Raw genomic sequence first — 20,325 nt, forward strand, 5'->3', positions numbered from 1 at the left:
TACTTATATGAATGAAGTTAGCATACAGTCGTCAGTCGATCGTTGTCTCGCGTCTGTGCAAATGATCCCTACAACTACTGACTCCGATCAGTCCGAACTCCGACGAAGTCCGACTCCCGCCAAAACACTGCGCAACAATAGTACGAAAACACATTGTGCATGTCTTACAAGATCGCTGGAATTGTCAAGTTTTTATCATTCCAGCGGTTCTTCCAGTTAGTTGAATGATATATTTCAATAATCATGGCTGAATGTGAGTATTTTTTTCATTGTTCTATTATGAATTGAATTGTTAGGTTTTGCCTAATAGTAGAAAAGTACCTGCTAGTGGCAGGTGTTTGTTTGCCTTTTTAAAGAAAACACATGCGTTTAAGTTATATACATTAAATTTAGCGTAAAGCTATGATTGTAATTGCTGTTTAGAATATCATTATACTTATATGTCAAGTTCAAATTCAATGTATATTTTGTAAAACTCGTATACCTCATAACTAACCAGACAACTTCCATACTAGCTATATGTGAAGTACGCCAAGTGTGTGTACATACTTCATCATTTACTTTTAATTCTTGATGTGAAACTATTCTGTGCCGTAACTCATAAGAAAATTTATGTTTCATATTTAATTATGTACTTTGCAAAAGCCTTATAGCGTATTACTTTATTTATAGCACCAGGAATGCAGAGGAGCAAACGGCAGAAGATAGATAAATCAGGTCGTTTGGCTGCTCTTGAAAAGTTAAAGCAACTGAAAGGAAAGGGTGTAAAACATAAGTATGAAGTGGATGATTTGGAGAATGTTTACGATGAAGTAGATGAGAAGGAATATGGCAAAACTGTTTTGGATCGACAGTATGATGATTGGATTGTTGATGATGGTAAATATAAGTTTCCTTTGTATCTCTTTGTTTTGCTGTTAAATTTTGTGATGTATAATGAAAGTATGTATAAATAAAGTGTCTAATTGTTTATTTTTGTATGAATTTGAATATTGTTTTCAAGTCAGTATAATGCCTACGCTGTTTAATAGTTGATAAATTATAATGATTGTAATTTTAATCTATAGGTGGAGGTTCAGGCTATGTAGAAGATGGTCGGGAAATTTTCGACGACGACCTGGACGACGAGAGCGTACGCGAGGCGGCAAAACAGAGTCACTTGAAGGGACCTCGCAAACGTAAACGTGAGCCTGAAGGCAAAAAGGGCAGCATTGCCAATATGTTCTCTAACATGGCCAATAAAAAAAAGGTTGAGGAGAAGATTGAGGATGATGATATTTTAGGTGATTTGATGTCCGAGTTAAAAAATGACAGCGATACACCTAAGCGTAAAGAGACACCTAGAGGAAATAAATTCTTATCAACACCAAAGATCTGTACTAAGTAAGTTTATTTTTCTGGAAACATGATTTTTTATAGTAATCAATGCAAGCATTTATTAAAGCATTTTTTTATTTACGTTTAGGTCCGATGATGATAAATTGCTGGACAGTTTGATAAAGGACACGGTAAGAAAGCCACAACCACCACCAAAAAAGACTGTACTAGATGATCTTGACAATGAAGTTCTCTATGATATCCCAATAACAACTCCTAATAAGCCAAAGATAAAATCCATAGAAGTAGTGAAGACCACTAAAATCGTTAAGGAAACGAAAGCTCCAGAACCTCAGAAGCCAGCAGTAGACATCGAGAATTTGAATTTCGACGACGATTTCGTGGCCGATGATTTCCCTACTATGCAAAATTCAATAAAGGCGAGCTCTAGTAATAACGGAAGTTCCAATGGTTCTAGTACTGCGTCATCAACTCAAGCTGCTCATAAAAATGGAAACGTCGAGGATTTGAATGAGTATATTGGAGATGTGAGTTTATTTAAGTTACAGATCCTTAATATACAAGATTAATTAATGATTTATCATTCGCTCTAAGTGGCAGGGATAAAAGTTTTTACAGATGCTTCCGTAAATTAAAAGTCTAACATGAAATAAATTTTTTAGATCTCTGACATCGACTTTGGAAACACAGAAATGGACAACGATGTAGCCAATCAGTCGTCTACGACGCTCTCAAGCACACAGTCTACAACGGTGTTAACCCAGGGCCTGGATAAGTCCCAAATGTGGCGCGAGAAAGATGCAGATCTGCACAACGACGACGTCTTCGCAAAGATCTGGGAGGAGGATTTTATCCCGTCATCTGTGGCACCACCCTCCAAAACTCCAATTCCAGCGACACAATTGCCTTTGCCAACTACAACGAATGCGGCAGGAGAAAAAGTTTTCAGGTTCTTCTGGTTGGATGCTTTCGAGGACCCGTACAAGCAGCCTGGAGTTGTTTATTTGTTTGGAAAAGTTTTTGTTAATGAATTGAATGAGTATGTGTCTTGCTGTCTTGGAGTAAAGAACATTTCCAGGCGTATTTATTGTTTGCTTAGAGATAATGTAAGTATAATTAGATGATAATTTAATATTAACGAAAGATCGACTTCCATTATTTGATCTTATCTCTTTATCAAAAAAGCCCAATGGAAGCGATGAAAATGAAGAGAAATCTCAGGGCCAAAGAGGCTGGGAAGAACTTAAAGAATATACGGCTAAATTAAAAATCAAAGAGTTCAAATGCCGGGAGTTGAGTATGAAGTACGCGTTCGAGCGGGAAGACACGCCAACGCAGGCCCAGTACTTGGAGGTACGGTATGCCGCTACAGATCCACCGTTCGAGGCTGACTACTCGGGTCCGAACATTGAAGCTGTATTCGGCACGACAGTAAACGCACTGGAACTGTTGCTGATCGAGAGGAATCTCAAGGGACCCTGTTGGTTAGATCTGAAGGCGCCGCTGCCTGTTGATAACGCTTTCAGCTGGTGTAAAGTTCAGGTGAAAATTGATTATTTTTAAAGATTACATTGTACTTGTTGATTACGATTAAGTAAATTGAAAAAAAATGCATTTGGTGCAGGCAAATTGTACGAGAATGGAGAACATTTTTGTTTGTACAGAACAACCAAGTGGCGTTAATATACCACCGATAGTGATTGCAACGATAAACGTTCAAGCAGCCTACGATGTCAAACAGCAAAAAAACGAAATCGTAAATATCGGAATTTTACTTCACCATAAATTCCAATTGGATAAGGCACCTCCTAAACCGCCGTTCGATCAACACTACTGTAGTAAGTTTAGTTATTAATAAAACAGACTATTAATGTAAAAATATTTTAAAACATTAATTTCATCTCAGTTGTGACACATCCACGAATTACCGGTTGGCCTATAAAGGCTCGCGACCGCCTGGATAAGATCCGCCAGACTAAAGTGATACGCTGCGATACAGAACTTGAGCTATTAGAGAAATTCCTGGAGATATTGCAACGCTCCGACCCTGATATTTTCGTTGGTTATGACTGTGGTTTCCAATTTGAAGTGATCATGAGTAAAATTTTTCAGTTAAAGGTGAAGAACTGGAGTAGCGTTGGTAAATTGCGACGGCTCAATCCACCTTATTTCAAGGTATTTATTAGCTTTTTTCTTCATTGAAGATAGCAACTTTTTTCAGAGGAATGTTAATTGTAATGATTGTTTTATCACAGGGAAAAATGAATTTGGGCTCGATTTTCTGCGGTCGGCCGATTTGTGATATTACTAACTCTGCCAAAGAACTGAATCTGAAAGTTAGAAGCTATGACCTCGCTTCCCTATGTGTCGCTGTAAGTGTTTTTACATACATCTAATCTAATCAGAAGTCAAGCAAAGAATCAATTATACTTAACCAAAACTTAACTACTTTTTTAACAGGTCCTCAACAAAAAAGAATACGAATGCAAAGAGGTAAAATCTGAAGAAATAGCTAGCAAGTACTATGCCAACGCGGAGCAAGTTGAAAAGCTCATTCAGTCTACGATGGTAGAAGCCTCCTACATCCTAGGCATCGTAACGGAGCTCAACATTCTGCCGCTCGCTTTGCAGATTACCAATATCGCTGGTAACACTCTGTCCCGTACACTGTCAGCTGGTCGAGCAGAGCGTAATGAGTTCCTTTTGCTGCATGCGTTTTATCAAAAAGGGTATATTACGCCAGATAAGCGGACGCAAACGAAGAAGAAGGAAGGTGCTGAGGCCACTCATGGTGGAAAGAAGAAGCCCGCTTACGCTGGCGGTCTTGTACTAGAGCCTAAAAAAGGATTTTATGATAAACTAATACTACTGATGGATTTCAATTCGTTATATCCAAGTATAATTCAAGAATTCAATCTGTGCTTTACAACGGTACCTGGCGCTGCTTTTGCAAATGTTGACGTAAGTTTATTCCAAACCAATGTATTAAAAAATAAACGTCCAATGATAAAAGATACATTTTTTTTGTAGGATTTAGAACTACCAGAACCGACGGTAGAGGACGGCGTTGTCCCCACCGAGATCCGTAAACTTGTACAGAGCCGCGTAGAAGTTAAGAAGCTCATGAAAGCTCCAAACCTATCTCCTGAGTTGAAAGTTCAGTACAACATCCGCCAGCTTGCTCTTAAGCTCACGGCCAATTCAATGTACGGTTGCCTTGGAGCAACACACTGTCGCTTCTACGCCAAAGGTCTAGCAGCTTTGGTTACTATGAAAGGTCGTGAAATTTTGCAAAATTCGAAAGCACTAGTAGAGAAAGCCAATTACGAAGTTATTTATGGTGACACCGATTCTATCATGATCAACACGAATATATTGGAGTACGATCAGGTGTTTAGCATTGGCAAGGAAATTAAGAAGGACGTGAACAAGACGTATAAAAAGGTTGAGCTGGATATCGACGGAGTGTTTAGGTATTTGTTGTTATTGCAAAAGAAGAAATACGCGGCCGTAACCATGTCCAAATCACCCAGTGGACAGATGCAATACACTAAGGAACTAAAGGGACTCGATATCGTCAGAAGGGATTGGTGTGGACTAGCTTGTGACATCGGAAAGTACGTGCCGTTTTATTCCTTTCATATTCTAATAATTTGGATTTTAAAATAAGTATACTCTTGTTTTGTAATAGTCAAATACTCGACCAGTTGTTGAGCGACCAATCCAGCGAATCTCGAGTGGGCAAAATCTTCGATATTCTTCAGCAGGTTGGCAACAACCTACGCGAGGGCAATCTACCACTGTCCCTCCTTGTTATCACAAAACAGTTATCAAAAAATCCCCACGAGTACCCTAATGACAAAAAGCTCTCTCATGTGCTCGTCGCGCTCAGACTGAACGAAAGCGGAGGACGTAAGTGGAAGGCTGGTGATACCGTGCCCTATATCATCTGCGAGGTGAGATCATACCTTAAATTAGTTATATTAAGATCTTTACAGCATGTAACTCGATTGGAAATTATAAAATTTCAATATATTATTATAGGACGGCACAGACAAAACGCCACTCGAAAGAGCTTACCACATCGAAGAATTTAAAAAGAACGACAATCTAAAAATCGACGTCAATTATTACCTGCTGCAACAAATTCATCCCGTCGTATTGAGGATTTGTGAGCCTATTGAGGGCATAGATGATGTGCTACTCGCACAACATATAGGTGTAGGCGATCTCTATAAGCCAAAAAAAGTTCATACAGCTCAAGAGGAGGGCGAAGTACCTCTTTGTATTCAGGACAATCGATACGATAACTGCCATCCGTTAAAGTTCAAGTGTAAAAACGAGAATTGCAAATTCGAAATCGAGATTAAAACGACTATAACGGAATTTGTAAGTTTTTTTGAATGAAAAATATTGGATTATTGTAGAAAAGAAGTAATAAATCATTTTACTTTATTCAGGCTGGAGTACCTAGACCGACACTGGCACTGTGTCCGAATCCGGCTTGCGATATGCCGCCTTGGAGGTACGCTGACGCCATCCAGAACAGACTCCAACAGGAAATCAGAAAGTTTATCTCTCAGTATTATTATGGCGAGGTTGAGTGCGAGAATCCAATCTGCTTAAAAGTCATGAGGAGGATCACTATGGGTACCTTAGGAACATTTCCGAAATGCTACAACTGCCTTGATGGCAATGTTCACAGAATAGTAAGAATCATATGACAATACATTGATCAATATCGATTACTTATTTCAGTTTTGTAATTTTATTATTTTGTCTTCTAAAATTGCAGTACAAAGAGACTGAATTATACAATCAGCTCAGCTACTACCTTCACCTTTTCACTTTAAATCAAACCCATTTCAAAAGTAAGCACAAAAAATATATTTTAGATATGTTTTCAAATGTATATATACTAAACAGCATATACTAAAATCGGTTTGTTGGGCTACAGATCTGAAACCTGCGCCGACACGCGAGCTCATAGCCGTGTACGACACATTAAAAGAGTTTGTGGAGAAGCAAATACAGGCAAACGCCTACTCGGTGGTGGATTTGACGAAGCTCTTCTGGCCAAATCTTCAGGAGAGCGACATTGATGCCCTGAGTAAGGTTGGAGATACGGTACCCAAAATTGAGGTCGAAGATCTTATTCAAGAAGAAGGTGAAGAGGACGAAGAGGTAAGTCGAGGATTATTTGACAATACTTGAATAATATGAAAATTGTAATAACAAATGCGTTATTCATTTTAGGACTAGCGAGAAGAAACTAGAAAGTCGTTAACTATATTGTAAGTACTGTAATTTACAAGAAATCTTAACCTTAAGTATTTTTTATGTGCATATGACAATTATTTAGGCGGTAATTTGTAAAATAACGAGAGGCCGGTTGTATTAGACATTTTTATACAAGATTAAATGTAGAATACAAAAATGTAATAAACAGTCTTCTAAAAAAGATACATATCCCTTATATATATATTTATATATTTACGAATTAAAACGTTATAACAAAGTAAATCGCACGATTCTCGCACTTCATTATGCAATGTAAAAGCTAGCGCAATAATATACAATAATTCTTATTTGATTCGATATAAAACTTAAAAAAAAGAGAACTTGTACATTTTTTATTTTTATCGTTTGCAGATAAAAATATAAAAGCAAGAAATATATAAGGCTATTGTATTATATCTTATTGTCGAAATACAAACGAATAAAAACCTATTTGTGACATTTCGTATGGATAAAAATCTACATTTGATTTGTAAGTAAAGCTAAAACTTATGGCTCATTTGAGTTAGTATCATGTGTAATATGTATTATATAAGACTTAGATCAGAATAATAGTTTCAATAGAAGCAAATCATAAAACTACAAATTAGTAAAATCAAAGTTTAGATTTCTTTGACAAAGATTTTCATACTTAGGAACTTCTTTCCTTTGCTCAAATTGTATAATTATTTCTTTAAAAAAAGACACCTTATCTACATATTATATAAATGTAAAATAGTGCGCATAAGTACGTAATCCGGATAATGTATACCAATTCAAGAAATAAATTTTAAGAAACCATTATGCTTAGCTATACCTGGTACATATACATTAACAAAATATGTATAAACATTTTTCTAGACCAAAACTAGTTTCTTTTTTTTTGAGCTGTAACAGCATTGACCCCAGTATTCTAACACTTAACTTTAGAAAAGAAAAAAAAATCCAATCGTTGATAACGAAATTTTAAATTAAAAAAATTATAATATTAAAGTGTATCCGATAGTACACTGGATATTTATAACCAAAAACATGTGTGTGATTTTTATTTCTCACAAAACGATGTGCTTTTGAATGAAAAATTAATTTCATTTTTAGATTATTTGCTTCAATTACAGCTACTTATCACAATAATAATATAATTATGCAAAACCCCAGATCACGGGGTTTGATTTTTCATGGCTCTTATATCTGCAAAAGTAATCAAAATTTTTCGTGCAGATATGAAAATCCACCAATCAAAAAATCAAAACAAACTTCAAGATATATCCCAATACTTTAAAAAATGTCGTTTTATCTATGATGAACGAGATCAGCTTCAGCAGCATTGGATATATTGTAAAAGTTATAGGGCAAGCTAGTAGGCAGAAAGTTACTCAGCGGCGTCGATATGGCATTGAAAAAGGTTGTTGTGCCGGAATTTTGATGGTGAGCCGGGGTTTGTTGTTGCGGCTGTTGCTGTTGGTGTACAGCTACAGCCGTCGTAGGGACGCTCATAGTAGCCTCAGCGAAGGTCTGGATAGCCGTCACTGCGGCGCCTGTTGGTAATGTCTGCATGACTATCGGTTGCTGCGTTACGGTTACTCCAGTTACCCGCGGTATTGCCTGAATCACCTTTAATACGGAAAAACAAAATATTATCATAAATTTTTATTTTTGCAATTAAGAATACTCAGTGATAATATAAGAGTAAAGTGATCGCCTACTCCTTGTAAAGTCTTAACAGTTTCTACAAAAACCTCAATTCAAGTTGATAAGTCTTGAAAAAGGATCTTATTTTTAAAACTTAGAGATATGCTTGTAACAGTCCTATTTAAGTTTTCTGTAAATAAAGTGAAGCAGTGTTTGAAATTTTTACCTGAACGGTTCCCGCAGTGTTGACTGTTTGAATTAACGTGTGCGGCTGGGAATGCGGTACTGTTTGCGCAATAGTTGTTTGATTTTGACTTTGATTTTGTAGATTACGTTGAGATTCCTGTTGTTGCTGTTGATTCGGTTGTTGCTGTTTGTTGCTGGAAGTATTGATGCCGTGACGTCGTTTCATATGCTTATTATAATTCGGCCAATTCGTAAAGTGGTGCTGACATTCCTGACAACTGTATGGTCGCTCACCAGTGTGTTGACGTCGATGCGTCTAAAAACCATCTCTATTTAAAATCTGCTCCATAATATGAATTTAATAATTCATATTGCATTTCCTACCGTCAATATTCCTTTGAATCTAAAACATTTGCCACAAAACTCACAGGAGAAGGGCATAGCACCTGTGTGAATCCTATGATGTTCCCTCAGAGTTCCCTTTTCTCGGAACGTTCTGCCACAAACGGCACACTGATGGGGCTTGGCACCAGTGTGCACCGTTTCGTGCTTTTTCAGTTGCAGTGGTGTTTTGAACCTATACGAAAAATCGATTTTCAACATATGTTAAACGAAATTGGAACTTATAATTAATAATATTATACTTACGCCTTAGAACATTGGGAACACTTGTAAGGCTTGTCGGCGGAATGCGTCAGAAAATGAGCCTCCAGGTTGCCTTTCTGTATAAAACTCTTGCCACACTGATCGCAAGTAAAATTCCGCACTCCGGAATGAATGCGTTTGTGCGTAACTAAATTAGGCTTTGTAGAAAATCTAACAGCAATAACAATCAAATTAATGTAAAGGAAACTGCACAGCGTGATTTAATAGTTTCAGGTTTTTTTAAATTTCATACCTCTTATCACATTGATCACACTGAAAACGATTCTTCATATTTTCCGGTAAATGGCACCGACTGTGAATGTATAAAGCGCTTTGCTGTCTGAAAGATTTGCCACAGGTCTGACAAACATGCGGTCGTTCTTCACTATGAATAGCTTTGTGTGTGTCCAGCACCTTTTTGTGAACGAATGTCTTGCCACAATCGTCACAACTGTATTTCGTTTTTGTTTTGTGCCTTTTTACATGGGTTAAGAAGCCATAGTACTTTTCGTAAACTTTACAGCACTGGACGCACATATATTTAGTCTTCTGATTGTGAACCGTTTCATGGTGCTCTTCAAGAGCATCTAAACTCGGCAGTTTATCATTACAGTCTGTGCACAACCAAGGGTATCGGTCCAGCCTTTCACCCCTTTTTCTACCACTTTTTGGCAACTGCTCTGTGCTGACTTTTTTACCTGATAAAACAATTAGTTCCATGTCGGATTCTGTACCTGTAAAGAGTAAAGGAGATTCAAGTGAATTAGAATTGTAAAAATTCAATGTTTCCAGTTGAGTAAACTCAATAAGTAGATTACTAACCTGTCATATAATTATCTGGGATTTTCATGCGAGATTTCCCATCTCTAACATTAGTTTGCTCTTTTTTTATAACTTCAGATGGATCCTGAAAATCATCCTCATCACCTTTGTTTAAACTAATTTTCCTCTTAACTTTTTTCTTATTGTTCTGTTTGGGAGATCCTTTTTTCACAGTAATCTTACTATCTTCGTCTTCTTTATTGTACTTCACATTTTCTTGAGATATATGCTCCTTCTCTGTAGTAATATCATTATTTTCACTATTGTCAGAGTATTCTTCGTCGTCTATGTTGCCTTCAGCAATTAAGTCTTCTACATAAACCTCTCCTTTGGAAATGTCCTCAGTCTTTTCAACAAAATTCGACCTGACATCAGGCACAAGTGCACTCTGTGAAGTTTCTTTAGAGTCTGTCAGCATATGACGAAGGTTACACTGTGCCTGATTAGTTTTTTCATAGAAATCGTTGCATTGGTTCAACAGTGTACAGCATTCATGACATATAGACAGGGGTAGACAGTCACTCACAAAAACCTGTAAGAAGACCAGTAGTTACATAAACGGTAATATATTCAAATAGCATTACAATCACATTGTGCTGTAAAGTTTCACAAAGTATCATATACATCAGTCTTTAAAATGAATTTGTGCTTATTTATGCAGTTACAAATAATTTTTCATGCACACTACTAGAATACGAATATATTAATTAATTGAAAGCTGAACGCCACTACAGGTTATATATACAAAGATTTCTTCCAGCCATGTGATCAATCAAGCTCAATCTTCATACAAGCAAGTAGAACATTGCTAGGCCTTACGTGCCTTAACTACCCAAGACCAATATAATACAATTCTGACTCATCAATTAAGCGGCTTCTCTCCAAACTCTTCTCACAAATCCCTCCATCTTATCTGAAGCTTCCCTAAAGCAAGACTGGACTCCCCAAGAGACAAACTTTTCCGAGTCAGCCTTAGCTAATTATACTCACAAATAGCTAGTATGCTAATGTAACCTCATCGCACACACCAATTCTTATTCAAATTTGTACACCGGAGAGTGAGGGCACTTTTATTTCCCTCTCAACATAACTAATTAATTGATAAAAAAACAACTTACCTGTATGCGGAGGCACTTGGCGATTTTGCTTTCGATTTCAAGACTTTGGCCCTCAGCTTCGTAGATGCCGACGAGGCCTGATTTGCTCTCGGCGCAAAGTCTGCATAGCTGATGGTGCTTCTCTTTCATTATGTCGAACTCCGTAATCTTTCCCTCTCTCGGCGTAGCGTTTTTTATTCTCAAGCTTCTCTTTTTTATCGCGAGTAGCGGCAGATTACACGATTGACGCCGCCGGGACTGCTGTAGAACATTGCTTTGTTTACTGTCCTGATGATGCTCGAATGGATGAGAATTATGCAAGACGAGTCTGCATCAGGTGGTCCGTGGTGGTGGTGAAATACACTTCTGGTGGTTAGAGGGACGTTGTTTACAGTTATTTTTCCTTTTGTTGTTGAGATGACGAGAGGTTGTGTACATACACTGTATTTATATGCGACGAATATGGTAGTAGGGATGATATATTCTTATGATGATCAGATGCAGCGAGAAAAAAGTGCAATTTTTGTTTCTCGATGGTTTTCGGTCGCGCAGGTGAGAGTGTGAGACAACAGACAAATGTGCGAAAGGCGCATGCGCGATGTCGAGTGCATTTGGCTGCGTCCACAATTGAGCGTATACGTTAGGGTTTACAAGGGGTTTAGGGCGCGTCCTCAATTGAACGTATACGTTAGTATTTACAAGGGGTTTAGGGTGCGTCCACAATTGGACGTATACGTTAGGGTTTACAAGGGGTTTAGGGTGCGTCCACAATTGAACGTATACGTTAGGGTTTACAAGGGGTTTACGTAGAACATAACGTTTTGGGCAGTACTGCCAATCCACTGTAGCAGACTGCAGTTGAAACGAAGGAACACACCTGCTCAAAATTTAACCTATAAAAATGATTAAATTTAAATTGTATGGTAATAAATTGTAAAATTCTTTTTTCAAATAAAATTATAAAATGTTGTAAGAGAATGTATTATAATAAATTAGTTTCTGATTAAAAAAAAAGGTCTACCACTGTCTCAAAAAAGGAAAGGAGAATAAATAACGCACATTTCCAAGTGAAAATTTTATTATAATAATTAGTTAAATAGCATAGGCAATGATTGTATGATTATGTTCTTCATTGTATAAATAACTTGAAATTTTGCTCATGCTAAAATTTTGTCCAGCATATAGTTTATAATTAATTGAACATAGTTTTGACATTAAATTTGGTTTACAATATATTGCTTCAATCTTCAGAAAAGCCATTTTGAATTGATGTCTTGCAAATAAGTATCGATGGGCAGTTTTGTTTAATTGTTCTCTATGACTCTTTACTATTCGATATTCTTGATGATAAAAACTTTGGGATAAGTTGTATAAAACATGCTCTAATCTAAAATAATAAACACAAATATTTTATTTACTGACTTAAAAAACTACTGCTGCTATAATAAAAATTATCTACCTAAATGTGTAGCCTAATAAATGATCTGCATAAGGTAAAAAATAAAGAGTTTTTGCTGGTAACTCGCATGCAGCACAAAGTGCTGTTGCTCGCTCTGTAGCTACCATATCTTCAGTACCAGGAGGTGGAGGGGCTTCCTTTTGTATCAATACTACAGCTATTTTTGTATTCCTCCCTTCTAAGGCAGCTCTGAGAAAAAAAATATTATTGATTTTTTATCATCAAGAATATCGAATAGTAAAGAGTCATAGAGAACAATTAAACAAAACTACCCATCGATACTTATTTGCAAGACATCAATTCAAAATGGCTTTTCTAAAGATTGAAGCATTGTATTGTAAACCAAATTTAATGTCAAAACTATGTTCAATTAATTATAAACTATATGCTGGACGAAATTTTAGCATGAGCAAAATTTCAAGTTATCTTAAAATAAAATACGTATGATTCGTCTTTCAGTTTGAAGCTATTAATCGCTTATTTATACAATGAAGAACATAATCATACAATCATTGCCTATGCTATTTAACTAATTATAATAATACATTTTTCATTTGGAAATGTGCGTTATTTTTTATTCTCCTTTCCTTTTTTTGAGACAGTGGTAGACCTTTTTTTTTAATCAGAAACTAATTTATTATAATACATTCTCTTACAACATTTTATAATTTTATTTGAAAAAAGAATTTTACAATTTATTGCCATACAATTCAAATTTAAACATTTTTATAGGTTAAATTTTTAGCAGGTGTGTTCCTTCGTTTCCACTGCAGTCTGCTACAGTGGATTGGCAGTACTGCCCAACACGTTATGTTCTACGTAAACCCCTTGTAAACCCTAACGTATACGCTCAATTGTGGACGCAGCCTTGCAATTTGCAGAGTGTAGGTGTTAAGGTGTGTAATTATAGTACTTAACTTATAGTACCGAGGTGCAGGCGTGCGGTCATCTACAGAGTTCAGGTGAGCATTTGATAATTTTTATTATTACTTGATCGAGTAAATTGACTTTGATGTAGACACTGTATTATTTGTATAGACCGTTAAAGACCTAAGGCTGAGTTACCGGAAGTGCGAATATTATATAAAGAATGATAATGAAAAAATAATAAAACTATATTGCATATATTAATTGTCAGTGAATTGTTTATTGTATATAATATTTCCAATGAGGTTGACAAAAAAAAAATTGATAAGAACATCTTACTGATGATGGTTCCGAACTCACTAGAACTATAAGGCCAGTTGATTATTAATTGGGTGGGTGGCATCCTCCAACCTATACCTAAGTATTTATTTAACAAATAATAATAATAATACATACATACATACTTATTATAAAAAATTGATTAAAACTCATTTGTTTATTATTATATTGGTATGCAAGGGCGTGTGCGGCGTGACGGTGAGACTTGTGAAGTTAGCGCCCGGAATAAATAAATATTATTATTTATTAACTTACCTTACGGAAAACGATTCCTCTTCGCGGAAATAATCTCCACTCAAATTTTCACTTGCGGATTTTCCGTTTTTCAATAAATGTAAAAAGAATATCGCCGATTCAGGCGCGGCGCTAAAACTATACTTGATGCTATTACCTCGAAAAACAACATTTTGACATAAATTTTTTATTGAATTCGATTCCTCCTCATTTGCGGATTACGTAGGAATCATTATTATATGGATTATTAATTAAAATAATTAAAAAAATCATATCATAAATTTTACTCGGGAACCTGGTTTATTTTTAGTGACTTTTGTTCCGTCCGTTCCGATATTCCAATAATATCCCTAAACGTGCCTACAGGCGCTGTGACGATAAAAGTAATGTAGAATATTACGGAAAATCGCTGTAATCTGGCCTGAATATAAGTGCATAAATCGTTTCCTCCTCACATGCGGATTATCGTCCAATAGTTGAAAGATGCCATTGAGCTGCATTATTATTGAAAAATATGGCCTAAACATCGCCAGCCACATAGGCCGATGGGTTATGTAGCATCAGCTGATTATTGTTTTCGTCGTGTAGCTTTGGCTCTGCAGTAATGACTGGACGTTCTGGATCATCTCTGTTTCTCATCACGGTTTGCTGAATATTTAACATCAGATAAGTATTACTCTATCAACATTTTTACAATCTGTGTAAAATTGTTCCGGGTACTTTGTGTTTTTCTATTTTTTTTTCAGGATTTTAACGCTGCAAACACAGAGTCGGATGGACGCTTTAAGGTTAGAAATTAAACACTTTACTCAAAATTATGTCTTATTTACTATTTCTTTTATGAATTTCAACAATAGTATTATAACAAATTTGCTTAATCTTATCAGATTCAAGTTTTATAATGTTGTCGAACATACAGTAATGAAGCTATTTTACACATCACAGGAAATTTATCCACTATTATCTTTTTGCAAACTGTTTCAGCTAATCCATCACGTATTTCCCATGTATTTTCACTATGATTGAAAATAGTAAAATAATGGGCTAAACCTCCACTAACATTTGAACCGGTGAACGCAATAAGTCCTGATAACGAGTAATTAGCATTCCTTATTTTTATAACCTTGGGAATCTCTTGAATATTGCTCGCTGTATTTGATCTAATACATTTATTTTTTTATTTTTCAGATTTTCTACTACATCATCTCTGTAACAGTCTTCTGTGTCTATTATTAAATAGGAATTAATGTTATACGTCAAACTTGCATAGTTAGAACAATTTTGGCAATACACGTTTGTATTATATAAAGAATTTGTTATTTCTTTTTCCAAACAAGAGATACCATTTGTTATGATTGATAACAAATTAGGTACTATTACAGGTACAGTTTTTGATGATCTATATTGACAAAGATGACAATATATCTCTTGGGTGTTATTACAAGAAGATTCCGTAAGGATTGAAAATAAATTATTTACATTGTAGTTACAATTTAATTTCTTGGGCAATTCTTTTAATGTTTTAACTTGCAACATAACACGTATTCTCTCTCTCTCTCTCTCTCTGTAAAGATAGTCAATGGAACATTTGTTAATAAGATAACATAACAGTATTTTAAAAACATTCAAGTTATTACCTATATTTACTGAATTATATAATAAGTTCTACATTTCATTTTCTTTTTGTACCGTAAGAATAATAAGTTCAAATATGCTATCAAAAGGACAGGTATGGATAACTGAAATTAATACATCATTGTAATTTATGCGATCCATCTTATTTCCATTTATCAGAAATGTGTGTTGAGATAAGTCTATAGCATTTATTTGAATTATACAAGATTCTACTGGTTAATTTTGAGTTTTAATAATAGTTTTACTTGAACTTTTAGTGATATTCGGTGTAGTAACTTTTTTTGTTGAATGTTTCTTATCTGTACTACTGTAATTTTCTCAAGTTTTGAATTAATTAAAGTCTCTTGTTTATGCAATACAGGTAATAACTTTGATTGGAATTTACTATTTTCAACAATTTTACTTTCAGTCGTTTCATGAAATGGTAGACTCTCGGAAGATTCTAAATTGGAGTTTATAATTTCTAAAATTTCACTGTTATGTAATTCTTCATTATAACTCATTTCCTGATCAATTACTTTAAGTGCCTCATTTTCACTTTTATGCAATTCTTCTTTATGAGATACCGAGAGGTCTGACATTTGCATAAAACTTGATTCGTCATCTAAGGTTTCAAGTGTTTCATTTTCATCAATACAGAAATCATATTTTTCATTACCTAAACCCATCCAATTTTCATTTTGATGAAAATAACTTTCATTAAAATTTTTTTTCTCAGATTTTTTTAATGATTTTTGGCTAGATAGTTCTATTCTTGCACTTTGAATTTCACTTTCTAGTTTTTTTAATTTTTTCATCCTTTTTAAAGCACTCTAATTCTTCCATCCATGTGAGTACACTTGTGATCGGTATATGAAATGTGCACTTTGGTAAACGATTAGAAACCAATAAATTTGAAAGAACAAGAAAACATTGCTGAAGATACTGCTCATAAGTAATTGATCCATTGAATGCATCACAAACAGCGGATAAAACTTTGTATATAGGAGGACAAAGAATTTCTTCAGGTATCGATGCACCAGATCTTATCCATTCTGAGAAGAACAAATATAATTTATCAAAACTTTCTGAAAGCATTTGACAAAATGAAAACACTTGACTTGAATCAGAAGCTCCAACAATTGTACATAAATTTATCTTTCCACTCGTATTCTTTGAAATACTTATTTCATTAATACAATCTTCCAATACCAATAGTTATAAATAGTTAATTTTTCTTAAAACTGATCTGTAAAACTGTATTTGTTCTGGACTCCACCACATACAGTAAAAATATACATAATTGATTTGACGTATAAATTTTTTAAATTGCATATCTAGCCTTAATTGATGCAACATATCTAATACATTGAAGTATTTTTGATCAGTTTTTTCTACACTTTTTTTCAGAGCTTTTTTCTTCACAGCTGTTTTGGTCTTCAGAGCTTTCATCTTCACAGCTGTTTTGATCTTCAGAGCTTTCTTCTTCACAGCTTTGATCTTCAGATCTTTCGTTATTATAGCTGTCTTTGTTACATTGCTTCAATCTATATTTCTGATCATTATTTTTTAGATTATAATTTATATCATTCTGCTCATTTTCTTCTCTTTCATTGCAATTTGTTGCATTTTTTGCATTCTCGTTATCACGAAAATACTTTAGTAGGTTCGTTTTAACATTTTGTCTGTCATGATGAACATATTCATATATGTTCCTTCTTTTAACGTCAAGTTTTTCACTAACTTGAGTCCAAATTGCATTTGACTCTGGTAATAAGTTTTCATTTTCATCAAATATTTCTTTAAACTTTTTCAGCTCTTCTAGCCTCACAGAATGCTGTACAGCTCGTTTACCAGCAGGCATCCTAATTTATTTAAAAAAATTAAGTTATTGTTATAAAAAAAGTTAAAATAAATAGAAATAGAAATCATTTCATTGTTTACCTAATTTATATAACCTCCTTACGTATCCTAAAACATATAAACTGTTGAAACGTTCATTCAAGTGTCACTTATGTTTATTTCAGATTTTTAATGACTTTTTATGGCACTCATTATTAAATATGTATAATGCAAATAATGTTTTTCGATATGACTCGAGCGGCCGAAAGCTCAGAGAACAGGAGCATTTTAAAAACAAGGCCGGTAACAGCTGTATCTTCCAGGATAACCAACAAAGAACAGATTTCGTGGAATAGCGCGACCAACCCAACCGTCGCTTTTTTCGTGAGAATTCGCCCATAAACTTGTAATCACAGTATAGACACAAGCTACGTCTTTTTTATAGTCAATATAAACAACTAGAATCAACTGCAGTTAAAAAGTATTTTATTGTTTGCATAAATATTAAGAATATTCAAACTTTGTTGACAATTATATATCCACCTTTGCGTTTGTATTATTCTTTTAAGATTTGTCAAATTGAGGTTATGTTCACATCTAATTCGAATAGTTTGTAACTATTATCCATTTTTTAATTCAGGATATTTGATAAAACTTGTATTAATGGAATATGATAGTGTTATTGCTAACTTGTTGAAAAATTACCATAATATGATGAATAATATATTCTAAACAATAATATAAATTATGTGATTTTTTTACAGATCAATCGCATCTTGAGATATTAACTATCTTATAACTATTTGCTACTTAGATGAACAACTACACTTTTATAATGTTTGAAACGTCTTTTTTTATTAAATTTTTTTTTTACATGGCATTTGGAACTCGAAAGTTCAACGCCTCATCTACGCAAGCCTTCCATGCTGCCCTATCTTGTGTCAACCCCACCCAAGATGCACCTCTCCGATCGACACCCACCCGTCCTATTTCTACTAGATCCGCTTTTACGTTGTCCTCCCATCTACGTCTAGGTCTACCTAGAGGTCGCGTTACCATCGGCCTGCCCTTCATGACACGCGCTGCCGTACGGTCGTCTCCCATTCTCGCTACGTGCCCTGCCCATCCCAATCTGCGCGATTTTATTATTCTGTTAATATTTGGTGACGCGTACAGATTGTGTAACTCATCATTGTGTAGTCTCCTCCATTCCCCGGTTTCCTCATCTTTCTTCGGCCCGTATATTTTTCGCAAGACTTTATTTTCAAATACCCTAAAACGGTTGTCCGCCTGCTTAGTGAGAGCCCACGTTTCGCACCCGTACAGAACCACCGGCAGTATTATTGTCCTGTATATTCTTATTTTAACGTTATTAGACAACAGCCTCGACTTAAGTAAATTACTCACGGCGTAGAAGCAAGCATTACCCGAATGGAGTCTCTTATTTATTTCGACATTAATCTCGTTTCTATCATTTATGGTCGTACCCAGATACCTGAATTCGCTAACCTTTTCAAAAGTAAAATGCCCAACTCTGAGATCTTCCTCCCCTCTGCAGATGCCTAGCTTATCCACAATCATGTACTTTGTTTTTGATTCACTCACTTCTAACCCTGTGTACTCCACCAATTTTTTTATTAAATACAATTGATAATTCACGGTATAGTACAAACAATGTTTCCATAGTATACATATGATTTATACACACTGATATAAATAAAATTGTTAAAATATATCTAATATTTTATGTCTTACAGCAATGTCTCGTTGCTCAGCAGTGTCGGTTGATCAAATTTTCGAGATCTTGCAAAAAAAATTGTTTTTGATAAAAAGAAAAAAAAGCTATAGACAATTGCTCAAAAATTGAATTTGCAATTTCCTTTGATAAAATAGAATGGCAAAGGATTGAACCAATATTGCGAAAAGGAAAAAAAGTACTGCCTGAAGGATGGTCACACGTTATAGTTCAGAAGATCTGCTCATGTGAGCAGATACCTTGTCCTTATAGTTTTGAGAAAGGATATGTAACTCGTAAAGATGATTCTATCAAGCTTATTGGATATTGCAAGGAATGTGGAAATTCTATGAGAGGAATTTGTCGTTACATGACATCTGCAGAAAACTATACATTCCAGATTAGCACACAAGACTCTAGATCTATTAGACATTTTACTAAAAGACCTCTATCCGGACCTTTAAGAGAGGAGTGTCAAAAGATTCTTATGCATGAAAAAGCGTTAAAATTCAAGAGGCATAAAGCTGAGAAAAATATCGCTTATGGAAATGTTGAAGGACCACTTGTTCACACAACTCCTGTGTTGCGAAAAGCAAGACAGGATGGTATTTTTAAAGCCTACGGCGTAAAATCTACTAAAAATATTGTTGATGCAATAATTTCAATGAAATTTGATTAAAAATGGTCTCCAATAATTAAACAAATTGGAGATTTTCCATTTAACGTTGTATTTTGGTCTCCTGAGCAGATGGATCTTTGGAACACTATTAACTCTAAAGAAGATGTCACTATATCTCTTGACGCAGCTGGACGTTTTGTGAAAAAAATAAGGATTGGAAGTGAAGTTTCGTCACATATATTTTTATATATTATAAGTGCATCAATTGGTGGAAAAATTTATCCAGTTTTTCAATTTTTATCTGAATATCATGCAGCAAATTTTTTAAAAGATTGCTTGAGCTTATGGCTTGTATCCGGTGCCTCAAAACCTCAGCAACTAGTAACAGATCGATCGAGTGCTCTTCAAAATGCTGTATGCCTAGCCTTCAATAATTGTTCATACAAAGAATATTTGTTAGCATGCCATAACAAAGTTTTAGGATTAAGAGATGATTTGCCAAAATGTTTTGATAAATACTCACCGAGCATTAAAGATTTTTACTTGAGAATTATTTCATATCTAAATACGTCAACATCTTATCAAGATTTTATGAAAGTAGTAAAACTAGTTTTCATTG

The 20,325-nt window shown here is 34.9% G+C and overlaps 3 protein-coding genes and 1 long non-coding RNA gene across 4 annotated transcripts; 2 read left to right on the top strand and 2 right to left on the bottom strand.

Moving 5' to 3' along the window:
• Window positions 1-72: 72 nt before the first annotated feature.
• On the top strand, window positions 73-7,064 carry LOC100120035 (DNA polymerase alpha catalytic subunit). The gene is made up of 17 exons (XM_008216934.3): window positions 73-253; window positions 673-879; window positions 1,068-1,383; window positions 1,466-1,865; window positions 2,001-2,444; window positions 2,524-2,880; window positions 2,963-3,176; window positions 3,245-3,513; window positions 3,594-3,710; window positions 3,799-4,299; window positions 4,369-4,955; window positions 5,030-5,294; window positions 5,383-5,727; window positions 5,799-6,047; window positions 6,134-6,209; window positions 6,296-6,522; window positions 6,595-7,064. The coding sequence occupies exons 1-17, from the start codon at window positions 244-246 to the stop codon at window positions 6,598-6,600; spliced, it is 4,590 nt and encodes a 1,529-aa protein (XP_008215156.2). The 5' UTR covers window positions 73-243; the 3' UTR covers window positions 6,601-7,064.
• LOC100678144 (zinc finger protein 2) lies at window positions 6,585-11,587 on the bottom strand. Its single transcript, XM_003424643.5, has 7 exons — window positions 11,019-11,587; window positions 9,901-10,432; window positions 9,332-9,812; window positions 9,082-9,249; window positions 8,818-9,010; window positions 8,474-8,749; window positions 6,585-8,229 (listed from the first exon to the last, which is right to left on the bottom strand). Exons 1-7 carry the CDS (start codon window positions 11,145-11,147, stop codon window positions 7,909-7,911), a joined length of 2,100 nt encoding a protein of 699 aa, XP_003424691.2. The 5' UTR covers window positions 11,148-11,587; the 3' UTR covers window positions 6,585-7,908.
• Window positions 11,588-12,089: 502 nt separating this feature from the next.
• On the bottom strand, window positions 12,090-13,726 carry LOC116417247 (trafficking protein particle complex subunit 11-like). The gene is made up of 3 exons (XM_031929484.1): window positions 13,656-13,726; window positions 12,457-12,645; window positions 12,090-12,384 (listed from the first exon to the last, which is right to left on the bottom strand). Exons 1-3 carry the CDS (start codon window positions 13,724-13,726, stop codon window positions 12,090-12,092), a joined length of 555 nt encoding a protein of 184 aa, XP_031785344.1.
• Window positions 13,727-13,919: 193 nt separating this feature from the next.
• LOC116417210 lies at window positions 13,920-15,381 on the top strand. The gene is made up of 3 exons (XR_004227510.2): window positions 13,920-14,684; window positions 14,881-14,992; window positions 15,085-15,381. It is a non-coding gene; the product is annotated as an uncharacterized LOC116417210 (long non-coding RNA).
• Window positions 15,382-20,325: the final 4,944 nt, after the last annotated feature.

Source organism: Nasonia vitripennis, chromosome 4 (assembly GCF_009193385.2).
Source record: "Nasonia vitripennis strain AsymCx chromosome 4, Nvit_psr_1.1, whole genome shotgun sequence".
Lineage (NCBI taxonomy): Eukaryota > Metazoa > Arthropoda > Insecta > Hymenoptera > Pteromalidae > Nasonia > Nasonia vitripennis.